The sequence below is a fragment of the Nerophis ophidion genome, linkage group LG14, assembly GCF_033978795.1.
Source record: "Nerophis ophidion isolate RoL-2023_Sa linkage group LG14, RoL_Noph_v1.0, whole genome shotgun sequence".
Classification (NCBI taxonomy): Eukaryota; Metazoa; Chordata; class Actinopteri; order Syngnathiformes; family Syngnathidae; genus Nerophis; species Nerophis ophidion.
The window spans coordinates 4,236,034-4,256,849 of record NC_084624.1 but is presented as its reverse complement, the minus strand read 5'-3'; the positions used below and the strand labels follow the sequence as shown (position 1 = coordinate 4,256,849).

The 20,816-nt window shown below is 42.8% G+C and overlaps 1 protein-coding gene across 3 annotated transcripts in view; it reads left to right on the top strand.

Annotated features, from left to right (window-relative positions):
* Positions 1–20,816, top strand: part of st6galnac3 (ST6 (alpha-N-acetyl-neuraminyl-2,3-beta-galactosyl-1,3)-N-acetylgalactosaminide alpha-2,6-sialyltransferase 3) — a 62,454-nt gene that overhangs the window by 25,732 nt on the left and 15,906 nt on the right. For 2 of the 3 annotated variants that reach the window (XM_061919664.1, XM_061919663.1), the window contains exons 2-3: positions 1,018–1,194; positions 10,875–11,284. In XM_061919664.1, coding sequence (XP_061775648.1) covers positions 1,018–1,194; positions 10,875–11,284 — 587 coding nt within the window. The remainder of the gene's footprint in view (positions 1–1,017; positions 1,195–10,874; positions 11,285–20,816) is intronic. The other variant, XM_061919665.1, reaches the window with a different exon arrangement.

The following is a 20,816-nucleotide window of genomic DNA, read 5'->3' as shown; positions in this document are numbered from 1 at the left end:
GGAAGAGTGGATGGTGAGATCGACAGGCGGATCGGTGCGGCGTCTTCAGTAATGCGGACGTTGTACCGATCCGTTGTGGTGAAGAAGGAGCTGAGCCGGAAGGCAAAGCTCTCAATTTAGCGGTCGATCTACGTTCCCATCCTCGCCTATGGTCATGAGCTTTGGGTCATGACCGAAAGGATAAGATCACGAGTACAAGCGGCCGAAATGAGTTTGGGTCTCTCCCTTAGAGATAGGGTGAGAAGCTCTGTCATCCGGGAGGAACTCAAAGTAAAGCCGCTGCTCCTCCACATGGAGAGGAGCCAGATGAGGTGGTTCGGGCATCTGGTCAGGATGCCACCCAAACGCCTCCCTAGGGAGGTGTTTAGGGCACGTCCAACCGGTAGGAGGCCACGGGGAAGACCCAGGACACGTTGGGAAGACTATGTCTCCCGGCTGGCCTGGGAACGCCTCGGGATCCCCCGGGAAGAGCTAGACAAAGTGGCTGGGGAGAGGGAAGTCTGGGTTTCCTTGCTTAGGCTGTTGCCCCCGCGACCCGACCTCGGATAAGCGGAAGATGATGATGATGGACGAGTGGTCTTCCCCAGCGCGGATGGTCACCGTGTCTTTCATGTCTCTCTGATCCAATCGTATCGGCGCCCCCTGCGCCCGGGTGGTTTGATGTTGTGGATCAGAGCCCGAGGCTGCAGAAGAGATTGCAGGTGGCGCCGCTACTGCTGGCCGCCTGCTGGCCGCCTGCTACATCACATCTGATAGCTTCAAAGAGTCCAGGAAAAAAAAGAGAAAAGTTCCTCCCCGCTGGCGTCTGCTAGACTGGCAGCGGCAAGCTGGAGTTGTGACTGAAAAGGATCATCACATTATTTTTGTGTTCTTTTCTGCCTCAAAGTTTGCTTGTGTTTGCGTCCTTTTTGTTTTGTCATCACTCTCTTGTGCAAAACACACAAATGAAAGTGTGTGACATGTTTTTTTGGTCCTGTGCACAAGTGGTAAACATGTGTTGTTTTCCTCCGCCCGCAGAGGAAGTCGGTGATGGCCACGGGCCTGGTGGTGGTGGTGTCGCTCTTCGTGGTGGTGGTCAACCTGCAGTGGCAGCCCGTGCTGAGTGAGACTTTGGGCGGCCACTGGGCGTCGTCCAAGCAGGCTTACCAGGCCTTCAAGCCTCACCTGGGCTACGTCAGCATCCCCAAACAAGAAGTGAGTCCTATCTGCAGTTGCAGGTTTCCATCACAACAGCGATCACGTTGAAATCTCCTCCTCATGGGTATTGTGACCAAAATTATCAATCCTTTTTTTCTACCGCTTATTCCCTTTGAGGTCACAGGGGACACTAGTGCCTATCTCAGCTACAATCGGGCGGAAGGCGGCGTACACCCTGGACAAGTCGCCACCTCATCGCAGACCAAAAATTATCACAGTGATCATTATTATTATTACGGTGTTGTTGAATGTGATCAAGAAGTAAACACACCGTATTTTTCCGACCATAGGGCGCACCGGATTAAAAGCAGTTGTTGTGAAGGTGGCCGCCTTAACAACAAAGAGCCCCCGCCTAAACTAGTCTTTATTTTAATTTTTTTCAAGACTTTAGCTGAGCTGACACTTATATTTTAACATTAGAAAAAAAAAATGTATTTTTTTATTTTATTTTAAAACATAAGCGGCAGCTCAGCTCGCTCGCAGTCCTTGAGGTGAAGGCTAATTAGCTTTTAGGGCAACGTTAGCCCATATTGTGTGTTACGGACAGCAAAACCCTGTCCGTCTGAAAGAAAGACAAGCATTATTGACCTATATTTAACAACTAAGTTATTTCACTTTATCTTTTTCTGTGTTGAAGCAGCAAAAAAGGACGTTATGTAGCGCTTTTCTACCTTCAAGGTACTCAAAGCGCTTTGACACTACTTCCACATTTACCCATTCACACACACATTCATACACTGATGAAATGAAGAGTTTCTGTCTCTGATAGTGGATATAATAATGTAAGTGCATCATAAAGTCTACATGAACTCCATGGTGTTCGGGGATGAATAGTCTCTTCTATAGCTATTGTACTATTTTTCCAAGCTGTAGTTACTTTAATCATTAGTAATGTAGCAGCCTAGTTTTGAATGGCAGGGTCCCTGCTATCACATGTTGATAAAAATATAACATTTACATAAAAACCCAGTTTCCATATGAGTTGGGAAATTGTGTTGGATGTAAATATAAACGATTTGAAAATCCTTTTCAACCCATATTCAATTGAATGCACTACAAAGACAAAATATTTAATGTTCAAACTCATAAACTTTTTTTTTTTTTTTTTACAAATAATAATTAACTTAGAATTTCATGGCTGGCTGCAACACGTGCTAAAGTAGTTGGGAAAGGGCATGTTCACCACTGTGTTACGTCACCTTTTCTTTTAACAACACTCAATAAACATTTGGGAACTGAGGAAACTAATTGTTGAAGCTTTGAAAGTGGAATTCTTTCCAAATTTTGTTTTATGTAGAGCTTCAGTCGTTCAACAATCTGGGGTCTCCGTTGTCGTATTTTACGCTTCATAATACGCCACACATTTTCCATGGGGGACAGGTCTGGACTGCAGGTGGGCCAGGAAAGTACCCGCACTCTTTTACTACGAAGCCACGCTGTTGTAACACGTGCTGAAAGTGGCTTGGCATTGTCTTGCTGACATAAGCAGGGGCGTCCATGAACAAGACGGCGCTTAGATGGCAGCATATGTTGTTCCAAAACCTATATGTACCTTTCAGCATTAATGGTGCCTTCACAGATGTGTAAGTTACCCATGCCTTGGGCACTAATGCACCCCCATACCATCACACATGCTGGCTTATGAACTTTGCGTCGATAACAGTCTGGATGGTTCACAGACACAATGTTGAATATTTCCCAAAACAATTTGAAATATGGACTCGCCAGACCACAGAACACTTTTCCACTTTGCATCAGTCCATCTTAGATGAACTCGGGCCCAAAAAGCCGGCGGCGTTTCTGGATGTTGTTGATAAATGGCTTTCGCTTTGCATAGTAGAGCTTTAACTTGCACTTACAGATGTAGCGACCAACTGTATTTAGTGACAGTGGTTTTCTGAAGTGTTCCTGAGCCCATGTGGTGATATACTTTAGAGATTGATGTCGGTTTTTGATACAGTGCTGTATGAGGGATCGAAGGTCACGGTCAGTTTGAACATCAAATATGTTGTCTTTGTAGCATATTCAACTGAATATGGCTTGAAAAGGATTTGCAAATCATTGTATTCTGTTTATATTTACATTTAACACAATTTCCCAACTCATATGGAAACGGGGTTTGTAGATAGTCTCTCACGGCTCAGTGGTTGAAAAACACTGCCTTAGGGGGGCGTTATAAAAAAAAAATAGTCGAGAACCACAAGCTTAATTCACAGATTCTCCGCATGTGAAAACGCGTGTTTGATGTCTCCCCGCATGCATCGCCTCTTTTGTACAATCCCATTCTTCCGCCTTCAAACGTCTCGCCGTTGGATGCTCGCCGCACAATTTATGCAAATTGAAATATCAAAAGCCTCGTTAATTCTCAGCGCATCAAAATGTAAAAACCCGAGGAGGCAGCTGGCAAGAGCGGGAGAGGATTCGATGGGTTGGTGAGGAAAGGAGGGGGGCGGTGCTGACAACGCTGTTTAAATACGATGGTGGGTTCGGGGGGCGTCGGAAATTGGCAGATTATTTAAGAGCCTCGGGATGACGAGGGGCCGCGTGCCTGAAGGCAATTTTGTAAATTCCCTCAAGAGATTTATGCAAATTAACATCAGTTCTTCCACGCCTCTACAGTATCAAACAGGAGGTCTTATCGCCATGGTACTTTTTATTTTTTTGGGTGGGGGCGGGGGGTATTGTACCTGAATGAACACTGGCAGCTTCCAATAAACCCACCTCATATCTCCCCGGGACAGTAATCTCCCATGATCCTCGGCAAGGCGTCACTCAAAAGGTGATAAAGTTGTCAGCGGGCATGTTTAATACATGGCGGCGTGCTTTTTTTTTAAAAAATTGCACTTTTGGTAAATGGAGACCTGTGGCTTGACATCAAGGCGGCTCGCACGCTCTGTCAGGTACAGGAAATCATATTTAATCATATTTAATCATATTTAATCCTATTTAATCCTATTTAAGTGTAACTGCTGTGTACCCGTCCCGTCAAGAATCCACACACAGGCTGGTTTGGATGATGTGGTTCTTTACTGGTAGCTGCAATGAGTGATCAGAATGCACATACACACAATATGTGGTTAGCACCTCTGCTGGTTTCCATGTCAATCAATGCCATTCAATCAATGTTTATTTATATAGCCCCAAATCACAAATGTCTCAAAGGACTGCACAAATCATTACGACTACAACATCCTCGGAAGAACACACAAAAGGGCAAGGAAAACTCACACCCAGTGGGCAGGGAGAATTCACATCCAGTGGGACTCCAGTGACAATGCTGACTATGAGAAACCTTGGAGAGGACCTCAGATGTGGGCAACCCCCCCCCTCTAGGGGACCGAAAGGAGTGGATGTCGAGCGGGTCTAACATGATACTGTGAAAGTTCAATCCATAGTGGCTCCAACACAGCCGCGAGAGTTCAGTTCAAGCGGATCCAAGACAGCAGCGAGAGTCCCGTCCACAGGAAACCATCCCAAGTGGAGGCGGATCAGCAGCGTAGAGATGTCCCCAACCGATACAGGCGAGCGGTCCATCCTGGGTCCCGACGAGCGGTCCATCCTGGGTCTCGACCCTGGACAGCCAGTACTTCATCCATGGTCATCGGACCGGACCCCCTCCACAAGGGAGGGGGGGACATAGGAGAAAGAAAAGAAGCGGCAGATCAACTGGTCTAAAAAGGAGGTCTATTTAAAGGCTAGAGTATACAGAGGAGTTTTAAGGTGAGACTTAAATGCTTCTACTGAGGTAGCATCTCGAACTTTTACCGGGAGGGCATTCCAGAGTACTGGAGCCCGAACGGAAAACACTCTATAGCCCGCAGACTTTTTTTGGGCTCTAGGAATCACTAATAAGCCGGAGTCCTTTGAACGCAGATTTGTTGCCGGGACATATGGTACAATACAATCGGCAAGATAGGATGGAGCTAGACCGTGTAGTATTTTATACGTAAGTAGTAAAACCTTAAAGTCACATCTTAAGTGCACAGGAAGCCAGTGCAGGTGAGCCAGTATAGGTATATATGTATGTATATATGTATATAAAGGTATATACAGTATAGGTATATATGTATGTATATATGTATATAAAGGTATATACAGTATAGGTATATATGTATGTATATATGTATATAAAGGTATATACAGTACAGGTATATATGTATGTATACATGTATATAAAGGTATATACAGTATAGGTATATATGTATGTATATATGTATATAAAGGTATATACAGTATAGGTATATATGTATGTATATATGTATATAAAGGTATATACAGTATAGGTATATATGTATGTATATATGTATATAAAGGTATATACAGTACAGGTATATATGTATGTATATATGTATATAAAGGTATATACAGTATAGGTATATATGTATGTATATATGTATATAAAGGTATATACAGTATAGGTATATATGTATGTATATATGTATATAAAGGTATATACAGTATAGGTATATATGTATGTATATATGTATATCAAGGTATATACAGTATAGGTATATATGTATGTATACATGTATATAAAGGTATATACAGTACAGGTATATATGTATGTATATATGTATATAAAGGTATTAACAGTATAGGTATATATATATGTATGTATATATGTATATAAAGGTATATACAGTATAGGTATATATGTATGTATATATGTATATAAAGGTATATACAGTATAGGTATATATGTATGTATATATATATAAAGGTATATACAGTACAGGCGTAATGTGATCAAACTTTTTTGTTCTTGTCAAAAGTCTAGCAGCCGCATTTTGTACCAACTGTAATCTTTTAATGCTAGACATGGGGAGACCCGAAAATAATACGTTACAGTAACAAACGCATGGATAATGATCTCGGCGTCTTTAGTGGACAAAATGGAGCGAATTTTAGCGATATTACGGAGATGAAAGAAGGCCGTTTTAGTAACGCTTTTAATGTGTGACTCAAAGGAGAGAGTTGGGTCAAAGATAACACCCAGATTTTTTACCGAGTCACCTTGTTTTATTATTTGGTTGTCAAATGCTAAAGTTGTATTATCAATTAGAGGTCGGTGTCTAGCAGGACCGATAATCAGCATTTCCGTTTTTTTGGTGTTGAGTTGCAAAAAGTTAGCGGACATCCATTGTTTAATTTCATTAAGACACGCCTCCAGCTGACTACAATCCAGCGTGTTGGTCAGCTTTAGGAGCATGTAGAGTTGGGTGTCATCAGCATAACAGTGAAAGCTAATACCGTATTTGCGTATGACGTCACCCGTCATTAGCAGAGTGCAGGAAGTCTGCCCATGTACATAACATTTTCATATTTTTTACAATTACATGAAATACAATTACAGGTGTAACTTAATACAATTGTTTCTAACAGTATACTTTTTTCGTGTGATCATATAGTGGTTTTAACTTGCTTTTATCTTCACTGGTATTACAATCAATTCAATACAATCTATTTTTAACTTGTTTTTTAAACCAACATCATCCTTTTTTTTTAATATATTTATGAAAGAGAAAATAGAAAAGTACAAAATACAATACAAGACATGACAAATAATTAAATGGACTTTTAGCACCCTCTGGTATTTCACTCAAATAATTAAAGTATTTTTTATACCCGTTACATAAGGATGAATTATTATTCAACAGGTGTAAGAAGCACAAAAAAGCGAGCCTCCACCGCTGGGTGATAATGTAATAATCATTGACTATTAATGAGCGCCACCTCAAACATTTTAATGGCCGTCGGAGGCCAGAGAGCTTCCATGATTTAATGTCCTCAAGTCTGCGTTTTCCAGACGCCCACTTGGCCTTGAAAGCATCGGCGAATTACGATGATTATAAAAGCTACCTCCTCTTGAAAGGATTGCAAGAAGGCCGTAATATTTTATGAATTTACAGGTTGTCCCTCCCATGTACTCTACGGCAGATTTCTTTAATGAATTAGATTGTGATGGCTAGTGGTTCATGTTTTATTTTGGGACTACAATCTGGAAGTGCCTCTCTCTTTTCTTTGAGTGCTCCTAGCAGCTAACACGTTCTCCGATATATTACTTCATGTTACACGGCGCCTCCTCACCTCTCCCTTCTGCACAGCAACGTCCCCTTCAATTGACGTTTTTTTGTAATTTTACCTATCGTTCACAATCATTTTGAGAGAGAAGAACACACACTGTAGTTTTTCTTTACTTTTATGCATTCTACATAGTAAATAAATGTGATCAAAAGTCCGATCACAATGGAGCCTATAGGAGTGGCTTTATTCTGCCCTTAAAACACATATAACCACCTCCATAAAGGTTTTATATACATGATGTAAGTATATATGTAATGTAGTAACCGACACATTCCTAATAACAATTAGTATTTATGTATTTCACTCATTTTGTCAGGTTCAAACACTGATGACATCTATTAAAAGAGACAAGAAGCAAGGAATTGAACAGAGACAGAATTAAATTTGGCTCAATTTGAGGAGAAACGTCAGGGCTGTACTCTTGTACAGTGTCCAGCACGCTCTAACAAAAAAAGGTTCACGTCCATCCATCCATCCATCATCTTCCGCTTATCCGAGGTCGGGTCGCGGGGGCAACAGCCTAAGCAGGGAAACCCAGACTTCCCTCTCCCCAGCCACTTCGTCTAGCTCTTCCCGGGGGATCCCGAGGCGTTCCCAGGCCAGCCGGGAGACATAGTCTTCCCAACGTGTCCTGGGTCTTCCCCGTGGCCTCCTACCGGTTGGACGTGCCCTAAACACCTCCCTAGGGAGGCGTTCGGGTTGCATCCTGACCAGATGCCCGAACCACCTCATCTGGCTCCTCTCGATGTGAAGGAGCAGCGGCTTTACTTTGAGTTCCTCCCGGATGGCAGAGCTTCTCACCCTATCTCTAAGGGAGAGCCCCGCCACACGGCGGAGGAAACTCATTTCGGCCGCTTGTACCCGCGATCTTATCCTTTCGGTCATGACCCAAAGCTCATGACCATAGGTGAGGATGGGAACGTAGATCGACCGGTAAATTGAGAGCTTTGCCTTCCGGCTCAGCTCCTTCTTCACCACAACGGACCGGTACAACGTCCGCATTACATCTTTTATTTGCATATTCCCTGTTTACATAACAACAGCTGTTTATTAAGGAATGGGGGAGTATGTAAACAGCCATTGTTTTTGGTCACATTAACACAAAAGAAAAAGATGCCTCGGGCTTGGGCTGGTCCTGGATCGAGCTTGGTCAAGTTTTGGATCACAATAGATAACCCCTCCTGTTTCTTTCCATCGTACACAGCGGAATTTTACAAGCCTTTTGCTTGGTACATCAAAGACAGCCTCTATCTGCTCGCCGGGTTTCACTATGTAAAGCGCTTTGAGTCACTAGAGAAAAGCGCTATATAAATATAATTCACACATATAACCACCTCCATAAAGGTTTTATATACATGATGTAAGTATATATGTAATGTAGTAACCGACACATTCCTAATAACAATTAGTATTTATATATTTCACTTATTTTGTCAGGTTCAAACACTGATGACATCTATTAAACGAGACAAGAAGCAAGGAATTGAACAGAGACAGAATTAAATTTGGCTGTGGGGCGGCATAGCTCGGTTGGTAGAGTGGCCGTGCCAGCAACTTGAGGGTTGCAGGTTCGATTCCCGCTTCCGCCATCCTAGTCACTGCTGTAGTGTCCTTGGGCAAGGCACTTTACCCACCTGCTCCCAGTGCCACTTAAAGATCTAAAAACATTATTTAGGAATGTCCGGCGTGACAGATTGAAAAGTTTAACAGGCAGGGGCCTGTTGGATGTGGTTGTCTTTTTAATTCCTAGTCAGATATTGTTGGATGTGGTTGTCTTTTTAATTCCTAGTCCGATTTTAGAACAGCTAAAGTGTGAGCCTCTTTACATAGACCTTGAGTTAGGAATGTCGGAATGAAGCCATAACAAATCTGTTATCTCAACTGTCCAAAGTAGCGAGGAGAAGAAGAGGGGCGGGTGAGAGTGAGGAGGGAGAAACTGCCATTATAGGATTAGATCAATTTGGATCGAGCTTTGAAATGTTGTATCTGGATTGATCTCCCAAGGCGCTTTGGTAATAAAATAGAAAAATGAGCAACCTCTGTCTCTGATTGATTTAAAACCAGCTTATGTGTCATCAAACAATCTGGGGGCGTTAGCCAAGGAAGAACGGGTCAAAACGCCACAGGTCCCAGCCCGTTAAGCTAGGGCAGGGGTGCCCACACTTTTTCTGCAGGCGAGCTACTTTTCAATCGACCAACTCGAGGGGATCTACCTCATTTATATATATCATTTATATTTATTTATTTATGAAAGAGACATGTTTGTAAACAAGTTAAATGTGTTTAATGATAATACAAGCATGTGTAACACATATAGATGTCTTTCTTTCACAAAGACAAGAATATAAGTTGGTGTATTACCTGATTCTGATGACTTGCATTGATTGGAATCAGACAGTAATGATGATAACGCCCACATTTTCAAATGGAGGAGAAAAAAAGTTGTCCTTTCTGTACAATACCACATGAAAGTGGTTGGTTTTTGGCATCTAATTCATCCAGCTTCCATACACTTTACAAGAAAAACATTGGCGGCAAATTCCGTAGCTTGCTTGATTGACATTCACGGCACCCGAGGGTCTTGTGAGATGACGCTGGCTGCTGCCAGTTCATTATTATGAAAAAATGACAGAGAGGAAGGCGAGAAACACTTTTTATTTCAACAGACTTTCGCGCCGTCCCTTCCGTCAAAACTCTAAAGGCCGACTGCACATTTCCTATCTTCACAATAAAAGCCCTGCTTCATGCTGCCTGCGCTAACTAAATACAGAGTCTCGGAAAACTGGCGTGCACAAGCGATCCCTCAGAAAGCTGGCGTGCACATCACTTGTGCACGCCAGCTTTCTGAGACTCTTATTTTGTTAGTGCAGGCAGCATGAAGCAGGGCTTTTACTGTGAAGATAGGAAATGTGCAGTCGGCCTTTAGAGTTTTGACGGAAGGGACGGCGCGAGAGTCTGTTGAAATAAAAAGTGTTTCTCGCCTTCCTCTCTGTCATTTTTTCATAATAATGAACTGGCAGCAGCCAGCGTCATCTCACAAGACCCTCGGGTGCCGTGAATGTCAATCAAGCAAGCTACGGAATTTGCCGCCAATGTTTTTCTTGTAAAGTGTATGGAAGCTGGATGAATTAGATGCCAAAAACCAACCACTTTCATGTGGTATTGTACAGAAAGGACAACTTTTTTTCTCCTCCATTTGAAAATGTGGGCGTTATCATCATTACTGTCTGATTCCAATCAATGCAAGTCATCAGAATCAGGTAATACACCAACTTATATTCTTGTCTTTGTGAAAGAAAGACATCTATATGTGTTACACATGCTTGTATTATCATTAAACACATTTAACTTGTTTACAAAAATGTCTCTTTCATAAATAAATAAATATAAATGATATATATAAATGAGGTAGATCCCCTCGAGTTGGTCAATTGAAAAGTAGCTCGCCTGCAGAAAAAGTGTGGGCACCCCTGAACTAGGGTCTTAATTTGCCCAGGTCTGCCACCCACAGGACACATTTGTTAAAGTTGAAGGAGTCAATGTGCTTTTACGACCGACCTCTGACCTCTGACCTCCTCCCTTGTCGTTGGCAGCCCCTGAAGCTGAACTGCGAGCTGTGCAGCGTGGTGTCCAGTTCCGGACAGATGCTGGGCCAGGCGGCAGGCGCGCTCATCGACCGCTCGCCGTGCATCTGGCGCATGAACAATGCGCCGACGCGGGGCTTCGAGCGCGACGTGGGCCGCCGCACCACGCTGCGGGTGGTGTCGCACACCAGCGTGCCGCTGCTGCTGCAGAGGCCGCAGCACTTTTTCGGCCAGCACAACGACACCGTCTACGTGGTGTGGGGCCCGCTGAGGAACATGCGCAAGGACGGCAAGGGCGTGGTGTACAACATGCTGAGGCAGGCGGCCGACAACTACCCGCAGGCGCGCATTTACGTCACCACGGAGGACAGGATGAACTACTGCGACACGGTCTTCAAGAAGGAGACGGGGAAGGACAGGTGAGTTCTCCACATCATCGCTTTGACCCAGGACTGGGCAATTATTGGAACTCGGGGGGCCACATTTAGAGAAAAAAAGGTGACTGGGGGTCCGGTATATCTGATTTTTAGGAACACTAATACAAACCCCGTTTCCATATGAGTTGGGAAATTGTGTTAGATGTAAATATAAACAGAATACAATGATTTGCAAATAATTTTCAACCCATATTCAGTTGAATATGCTACAAAGACAACATATTTGATGTTCAAACTGACCGTGACCTTCGATCCCTCAGACAGCACTGTATCAAAAACCGACATCAATCTCTAAAGGATATCACCACATGGGCTCAGGACCACTTCAGAAAACCACTGTCACTAAATACACTTTGTCGCTACATCTGTAAGTGCATGTTAAAGCTCTACAATGCAAAGCGAAAGCCATTTATCAACAACATCCAGAAACGCCGCCGGCTTTTTGGGCCCGAGTTCATCTAAGATGGACTGATGCAAAGTGGAAAAGTGTTCTGTGGTCTGACAAGTCCACATTTCAAATGGTTTTTGGAAATATTCGACATCGTGTCATCCGGACCAAAGGATGACACGAAGGATGTGCTGGCTTTTGAACTTTGCGTCGATAACAGTCTGGATGGTTGGCTTCCTCTTATGTCCAGATGACACGATGTCGAATATTTCTAAAAACAATTTGAAATGTGGACTCGTCAGACCACAGAACACTTTTCCACTTTGCATCAGTCCATCTTAGATAATCTCGGGCCCAGAGAAGCCGGCTGCGTTTCTGGATGTTGTTGATAAATGGCTTTCGCTTTGCATATTAGAGCTTTAACTTGCACTTACAGATGTAGTGACAAACTGTATTTAGTGACAGTGGTTTTCTGAAGTGTTCCTGAGCCCATGTGGTGATATCCTTTAGAGATTGACGTCGGTTTTTGATACAGTGCCGTCTGAGGGATCGAAGGTCACGGTCATTCAATGTTGGTTTCCGGCCATGCCGCTTACGTGGAGTGATTTCTCCAGATTCTCTGAACCTTTTGATGATATTATGGAGCGTAGATGTTGAAATCCCTAAATTTCTTGCAATTGCACTTTGAGAAAGGTTGTTCTTAAACTGTTTGACTATTTGCTCACGCAGTTGTGGACAAAGGGGTGTACCTCGCCCCATCCTTTCTTGTGAAAGACTGAGCATTTTTTGGGAAGCTGTTTTTATACCCAATCATGGCACCCACCTGTTCCCAATTAGCCTGCACACCTGTGGGATGTTCCAAATAAGTGTTTGATGAGCATTCCTCAACTTTATCAGTATTTATTGCCACTTTTCCCAATTTCTTTGTCTAAAGTTAATGATTATTTGCAACAAAAAATAAAGTTTATGAGTTTGAACATCAAATATGTTGTCTTTGTAGCATATTCAACTGAATATGGGTTGAAAAGGATTTGCAAATCATTGTATTCTGTTTATATTTACATCTAACACAATTTCCCTACTCATATGGAAACGGGGTTTGTAGTAGATCAGGCCCTTGGAGTTACGCAAATACGTAGAGGTGTAACGGTTTCGAAGTCTTCACAGTAATATTGTGACGCCTCACGGTATCAAACAAAAAATTGGCGTGTAGTTTTTTTCTGGCGCTTTAGCGTTGGCCGGGTCTGAAAATATACTATATTTCACACAATCCTCTGCACAAGTTGGGGACGTGGAACATCCTAAGTGAAAGGTGAAGTGTGTTCATAGTCAATAAGAGAAAGGGTTTATTTTGACATTTAGAGAAAAATATATTCCATAACTATTTGAGTTATGTTGCTAACAAAACAGACAAACAAACTCTTGTGAAAACATCACGTCTGCGTACTAAAGCGCGACCTTCGTCTTGAGCGTTTCCAAGGCGACACTGAGCGGGTCACGGAGCCGCGGACGGGGGTAATCACTCAAAAATATGTGCAAGGTGGGAAATATGAGAAAAACTGAAGAAGTACTTGATAAATCCTCAATCTTTGTGTCTACTGCTTGTTTCTCTGGATGTTGCACACGGGCCAGACAGAGCATGGCAGCTTTCATCCTGAAAATTAAAAAAATAAAACTGTAAAATACCTGAAGCCAGTACAAATGTAAAAGTTAAATTGTTCGTTACATTTTCTGAGAAACAACATATTCCAGACTGATGTCAACATGTTTGTCAGAAAGTAAACATTGAATTACACTAAAGCAGGGGTCACCAACCTTTTTGAAAGCAAGAGCTACTTCTTGGGTACTGATTCATGCCAAGGGCTACCAGTTTGATACACTCTTAAATATATTGCCAGAAATAGCCAATTTGCTCAATTTACCTTTTAATAAATAAATCTATATATATATATAAAAAAAAAGGGTATTTCTGTCTGTCATTGCGTCGTACATTTTTTTTCCTTTAATGGAAGGTTTTTTATAGAGAATAAATATGAAAAAAACATTTAATTGAACGGTTTAAAAGAGGAGAAAACAGGAAAAAAATTTAAATAAAAATTTTAAACATAATTTATCTTCAATATCGACTCTTTAAAATTCAAAATTCAACCCAAAAAAATGAAGAGAAAAACTAGCTAATTGGAATCTTTTTGAAAAAATTTAAAAAGAATTTATGGAACATCATTAGTCATTTTTCCTGATTAAGATTAATTTTAGAATTTGGATGACATGTTTTAAATAGGTTAAAATCCAATCTGCACTTTTTTTTTAGAATATATAACAAATTGGACCAAGCTATATTTCTAACAAAGACACATCATTATTTTTTCTAGATTTTCCAGAACATTTTTTAAAATAAATTCAAAAGACTTTAAAATAGGATTTAAATTTGATTCTACAGATTTTCAAGATTTGCCATAATGTTTTTTTTTTATTTTAACCATAATAAGTCAGAATAAATATTTCACAAATATTCTTCGTCGAAAAAACAGAAGCTAAAATGATGAATTAAATTAAAATGTATTTATTATTCTTTACAATAATTTTTTTTTTACTTGATTATTGATTTAAATTGTCAGGAAAGAAGAGGAAGGAATTTAAAAGGTAAAAAGGTATATGTGTTTAAAAATCCTAAAATCCTTTTTAAGGTTGTATTTTTTCTCTGAAGTTGTCTTTCTGAAATTTATAAGAAGCAAAGTAAAAAAAAAAAAAAAAAAAAAGGAATTTATTTAAACAAGTGAAGAACAAGTCTTTAAAATATTTTCTTGGATTTTAAAATTCTATTTGAGTTTTGTCTCTCTTAGAATTAAAAATGTTGAGCAAAGCCAGACCAGCTTGCTAGTAAATAAATAACATTTAAAACAGCCCTTTGAGACACTAGTGATTTAGGGCTATATAAGTAAACATTGATTGATAGAGGCAGCTCACTAAGTGCTGCTGTGACGGGACTCACGCCATCGTCTTGCGGGTTCCATGCACCACCAAGGAAGGACATGACTTTGAGCAGGTTTGACTTGCTTTATTTTCCCACACAAGTTTGTCTGCGGTCGGGTCGCTCCGCCGTCTGCTTTTCAGCAGCACGTACTTCAGTCCGCCTCCTCTTGTCTCCGTCTCCGTCGTTGTATGTGTTTTTCTTGCTCCGCACCATCACCAGCCCCGTTCTCTCCTCCTTCTCTACTTTTATACAGCAAGAGGAGATACGTTAATCGTGTACAGGTGCGCGATTCACACACCTGATCTTGTTTGTTGCATCACTCCCGGCACGCCTCGCCTCGCCGCTCGCTCGCCATCGCCGCCTCCTCGCCGCCTCTCAGTCGGACCGTCGGCTGCACCTCTCCACAGCTGCTATTTGAGCTATTTTTAGAACCCCTGTCTTATACCCTTATTCCAGAAAGAAAGAAATCAATTTTTGTCCTCAGAATTCTACACACAATGACATTGTGAAAAGTTTGTATTTTTTCCATTGATCCATTTTCTACCGCTTGTCCCTTTTGGGGTTGCGAGGGGTGCTGGAGCCTATGTCAGCTGCATTAGGGCGGAAGGCGGTATACACCCTGAACAAGTCGCCATCTCATCACAGGTTTTTATTTTTGCAATTTTATTAGAATGTGAGTGTGAACGTTGTCTATCTGTGTTGGCCCTGCGATGATGTGGCAACTTGTCCGGGGTGTACCCCGCCTTCCCCCCGAATACAGCAAAGATGGACTCCAGGGACCCTGAGAGGGACATCCATCCATCCATTTTCTACCGCTTATTCCCTTTGGGTTCGCGGGGGGCGCTGGTGCCTGAGAGGGACAAGCGGTAGGAAATGTATGGATGGATGAGAGATCATGACAAAAAGGGATTCTTTAAAAATATATATATATATATAAAAAAATATATGAGCCAATAGAATCGGAATAATAAGAATCATGATTTGGATGTGAATTAATTTTTTTGAGCACTCCTATCAAATGAAATCACAGTTTTTAATTAGTTTAACTTTTCAGAACATTCATTTTGTTTTTATAAATTAAACCTGTGACTTTATCGGATCAAAAGGAAAAAGAAAAATGTTGTATTTTGGTGTTGGCCCTGTGATGAGGTGGCGACTTGTCCAGGGTGTACCCCACCTTCCACCCGAATGCGCCTGAGATAGGCTCCAGCACCCTAACCCCAAAAAGGGACAAGTGGTAGACAATGGATGGATGAATGGCGTGAATGTGAGTGTAAACGTTGTCTATCTATGTTGCCCCTGCAATGAGGTGGCAACTTGTCCAGGGTGTACGCCGCCTTCCGCCCGAATGCAGCTAAGATTGGCTCCAGCACACCCCGCGACCCCAAAAAGGGACAAGCGGTAGGGAATGGATGGATGGATGGATGGAGTAAATGTGAACGTTGTCTGTCTGTGTTGGCCCTGTGATGAGGTGGCGACTTGTCCAGGATGTACCCCGCCTTCCCCTCGAATGCAGCAGAGATAGGCTCCAGCCACTCCAAAAAGGGACAAGCGGTAGAAAATTGGATGGATGGAGTGAATGTGAGTGTGAACGTTGTCTATCTGTGTTGGCCCTGCGATGAGGTGGCGACTTGTCCAGGGTGTACCCCGCCTTCCCCTCGAATGCAGCAGAGATAGGCTCCAGCCACTCCAAAAAGGGACAAGCGGTAGAAAATTGGATGGATGGAGTGAATGTGAGTGTGAACGTTGTCTATCTGTGTTGGCCCTGCGATGAGGTGGCGACTTGTCCAGGGTGTACCCCACCTTCCGCCCGAATGCAGCTGAGATAGGCTCCAGCACCCTAACCCCAAAAAGGGACAAGCGGTAGACAATGGATGGATGAATGGCGTGAATGTGAGTGTAAAAGTTGTCTATCTATGTTGGCCCTGTGATGATGTGGCGACTTGTCCAGGGTGTACGCCGGCTTCCGCCCGAATGCAGCTGAGATTGGCTCCAGCACACCCCGCGACCCCAAAAAGGGACAAGCGGTAGGAAATGGATGGAGTGAATGTGAACGTTGTCTGTCTGTGTTGGCCCTGCGATGAGGTGGCGACTTGTCCAGGATGTACACCGCCTTCCCCTCGAATGCAGCTGAGATAGGCTCCAGCGACCCCAAAAAGGGACAAGCAGTACAAAATGGATGGATGGAGTGAATGTGAGTGTGAACGTTGTCTATCTGTGTTGGCCCTGCGATGAGGTGGCGACTTGTCCAGGGTGTACCCCACCTTCCGCCCGAATGCAGCTGAGATAGGCTCCAGCACCCTAACCCCAAAAAGGGACAAGCGGTAGACAATGGATGGATGAATGGCGTGAATGTGAGTGTAAACGTTGTCTATCTGAGTTGCCCCTGCGATGAGGTGGCAACTTGTCCAGGGTGTATGCCGGCTTCCGCCCGAATGCAGCTGAGATTGGCTCCAGCACACCCCGCGACCCCAAAAAGGGACAAGCGGTAGGAAATGGATGGAGTGAATGTGAATGTGAATGTTGTCTGTCTGTGTTGGCCCTGCAATGAGGTGGCGACTTGTCCAGGATGTACACCGCCTTCCGCCCGTATGCAGCTGAAATAGGCTCCAGCACCCTAACCCCAAAAAGGGACGAGCGGTAGACAATGGATGGATGAATGGCGTGAATGTGAGTGTAAACGTTGTCTATCTATGTTGGCCCTGCGATGAGGTGGCAACTTGTCCAGGATGTACACCGCCTTCCGCCCGTATGCAGCTGAAATAGGCTCCAGCACCCTAACCCCAAAAAGGGACGAGCGGTAGACAATGGATGGATGAATGGCGTGAATGTGAGTGTAAACGTTGTCTATCTATGTTGGCCCTGCGATGAGGTGGCAACATGTCCAGGGTGTACGCCGGCTTCCGCCCGAATGCAGCTGAGATTGGCTCCAGCACACCCCACGACCCCAAAAAGGGACAAGCGGTAGGAAATGGATGGAGTGAATGTGAATGTGAACGTTGTCTGTCTGTGTTGGCCCTGCGATGAGGTGGCGACTTGTCCAGGATGTACCCCGCCTTCCCCTCGAATGCAGCTGAGGTATGCTCCAGTGACCCCAAAAAGGGACAAGCGGTAGAAAATGGATGGATGGAGTGAATGTGAGTGTGAACGTTGTCTATCTATGTTGGCCCTGCGATGTGGTGGCGACTTGTCCAGGGTGTACATCGCCTTCCGCCCGAATGCAGCGACCCGCGAAAGGGACAAGCGGTAGAAAAATGGATGGATGGATGAGAAATCATGACATAAAGAGATTCTTCAAAAAAATAGATATTTAAAAAAAACTATGAACAAGTCTAGAATCGGAATAATAAGAATCACGTCTATCAAATAATGTCACAGTTTTTAATTAGTTTAACTTTGCATTGTTATGGTTTAAACAGGGGAGATGACGGCAGACTGACACCAGGGGGCGGTATGTTCAATAATCGATTATATATAGTAAATAATATGTATAATAAGAATAATAAACAATACTAAACTAATAAGACAACCCAAGGAAATGGAGTGTGTCAAACCCAAGTGCATGTGTGTGTTACTATGTGTGTAGATTAACTGAAGTGTGTGTTACTATGTGTGTAGATTAACTGAAGTGTGTGTTACTATGTGTGTAGATTAACTGAAGTGTGTGTTACTATGTGTGTAGATTAACTGAAGTGTGTGTTACTATGTGTGTAGATTAACTGAAGTGTGTGTTACCAAGTGTTGTCGAGAGCCAAGGAGCAAGGCAGTCCGAGAGGCAGGAGAGAAAAGTTAGAATCGGAATAAGAAGAATCATGATTTGGATGTGAATTTATTTTTTTGAGCACTCCTATCAAAATATGTCACAGTTTTTAATTAGTTTAACTTTGCATAACATTATGTTTTTTTTTACTAAATTAAACCAATCTGAAATCAAATCAAAAGGCCTTCAAAGGGGCAAAGAAAAATGTGATATTTTGGTGTTGGCCCTTCCCTGCTTAGGCTGCTGACCCCGCGACCTGACCTCGGATAATGGGTGGATGTTGTTGGCCCTGCGATGAGGTGGCGACTTGTCCAGGATAGGTTGATTGGCAACTGTAAAAATGGTCCCTAGTGTGTGAATGTTGTCTATCTGTGTTGGTCCTGCGATGAGGCGGCGACTTGTCCAGGGTGTACGCCGCCTTCCACCAGAATGCAGCTGAGATAGGCTCCAGCACCCCCCGCGAACCCGAAAAGGGACAGGCGGTAGGAAAATGGATGGATCAATGGTTTTGGGGCGGTATAGCTCGGTTGGTAGAGCGGCCGTGCAAGTAACTTGAGGGTTGCAGGTTCGATCCCTGCTTCCGCCATCCTAGTCACTGCCATTGTGTCCTTGGGCAAGACACTTTACCCACCTGCTCCCAGTGCCACCCACACTGCTTTAAATGTAACTTAGATATTGGGTTTGACTCTGTAAAGCGCTTTGAGTCATTAGAGAAAAAGCGCTATATAAATATCATTCAATTCACTTTAGGATTGAAATTTATTGAGAAATTTGAGCAAAAAAAATGTGTGGGCCCTTTAAAAAATGTAGGACTTTTATGTCCTGTGCGGCTTTGAAGATGAATTGGAGTCATCAATTAACGGCTCCCTCGGCTGGTAGCAGGTGAGAAGTACAACAAACTGCACCTCCTCCATTGGTCATTTATCATGTTATTGTTGGCTGCATTCTTGTCGGCTTCCTGCTGAGCTACAGCGGCTCCTTTGTGGGATGTTATCAGCGGCAGATAAGCGACCTTAAAGGCAGTCGCCACGTAAATCACACGGCAGCGTCGCCACCTCGCCCTGGCCTCCCTCGCCCGAGTCCAGGTCTGCGCCGCCATCCTGTTTCCCAGCTGCTCTGCAACCTTTTACCATTTTTCTTCCGTCTTTGACTTAGAAGAACTTATTCTGCCTCGCCCACTCAATAAAGCACATGTTGTCAAAAGAGCACTCACCTGACAGCGGCAATAGAAAGCGAGTTTTTTATTTATTTATTTTTTAGGTTTGTGTACAGTTTTAACTTTAAAAAACTGTATCTGACTGTGTATACCGTATTTTCTTGAATTAATTTAAAACCTCTTCTCACTCCGGCACTTACCAAAGGCATGCGGTAAATTTAGGCCTGCGCTTAAAAATTTGAGTGTGATGTAAGGATACCATCATGAAAAGCACATTTAATACAAAAAACGTTATTATGGTCTTACCTTTACTTATAAATGAAGTCCATGCCAGCTCCTTCTGATCAAAAGCATCGATAACTTGTTTATAGAAGTCTTCCTTATCTTTCTTCAGTTTTAAAAGTCTCTCCGTCTCGATGGAGATCTTCCTTTATTACCTCCTGCTTCGATTGAAAGTCCAGTTTAGAAAACTGTTTTATTTTAGATGTTAAAAGTGCAAGCGAGAGGAAAAAATAAACACACGCTCCTCACTTCTGCAGCCGAGTAGTCGCAAGAAGGATCACTAGCGCCCTCTACCACCAGGAGGCGGGAGTCATTTAATGACTCATATTTGACACACGCAGCTACGGTATATTAATAAAACATAGCTGCTTACTGTTCTTTTTAGCATATTCAATAGCTTGGACCTTCAATCCTACTGAATAGCTCTTAATCTTCTTCCCTTTATGCGATTTCAAATTATTAAAATCAGCCTCCTCCATTTTGAAAATGATGACAGGGGAAGTGTCACTCGTGACGTGACGAGTTTGACCCAGTGGAAATTCTAGGCATATGCTAATTATTTTGCGAAATGAGTTTTACGCGGCGGAAATTCAAGGAAATACGGTAGTTGGAACTTTGTGTACAGTTTGAACTTTCAAAAAACTGTGTCTGTGTATAGCTGGAACTTGTGTGTACTTTTCAAATGATGCTACATTAGCAGTGCTGCTACATTTTGTAGCAACGCTTTTGCCGCATAAATGTTGAACATACTGTATTCCCGCTTGTAGCCAAACCATGTTTTTCTTGGGAACTTTAAAAAAAATGTATCTGACTGTGTATAGTTGGAAGTTTTGTGTACAGTTTGAACTTTAAAAAACTGTATCAGACTGAACGGTTGGAACATTTGTGTACAGTTTGAACTTTAAAAACTGTATCTCACTGTAAACAGTTGGAACTTTTGTGTACAGTTTGAAC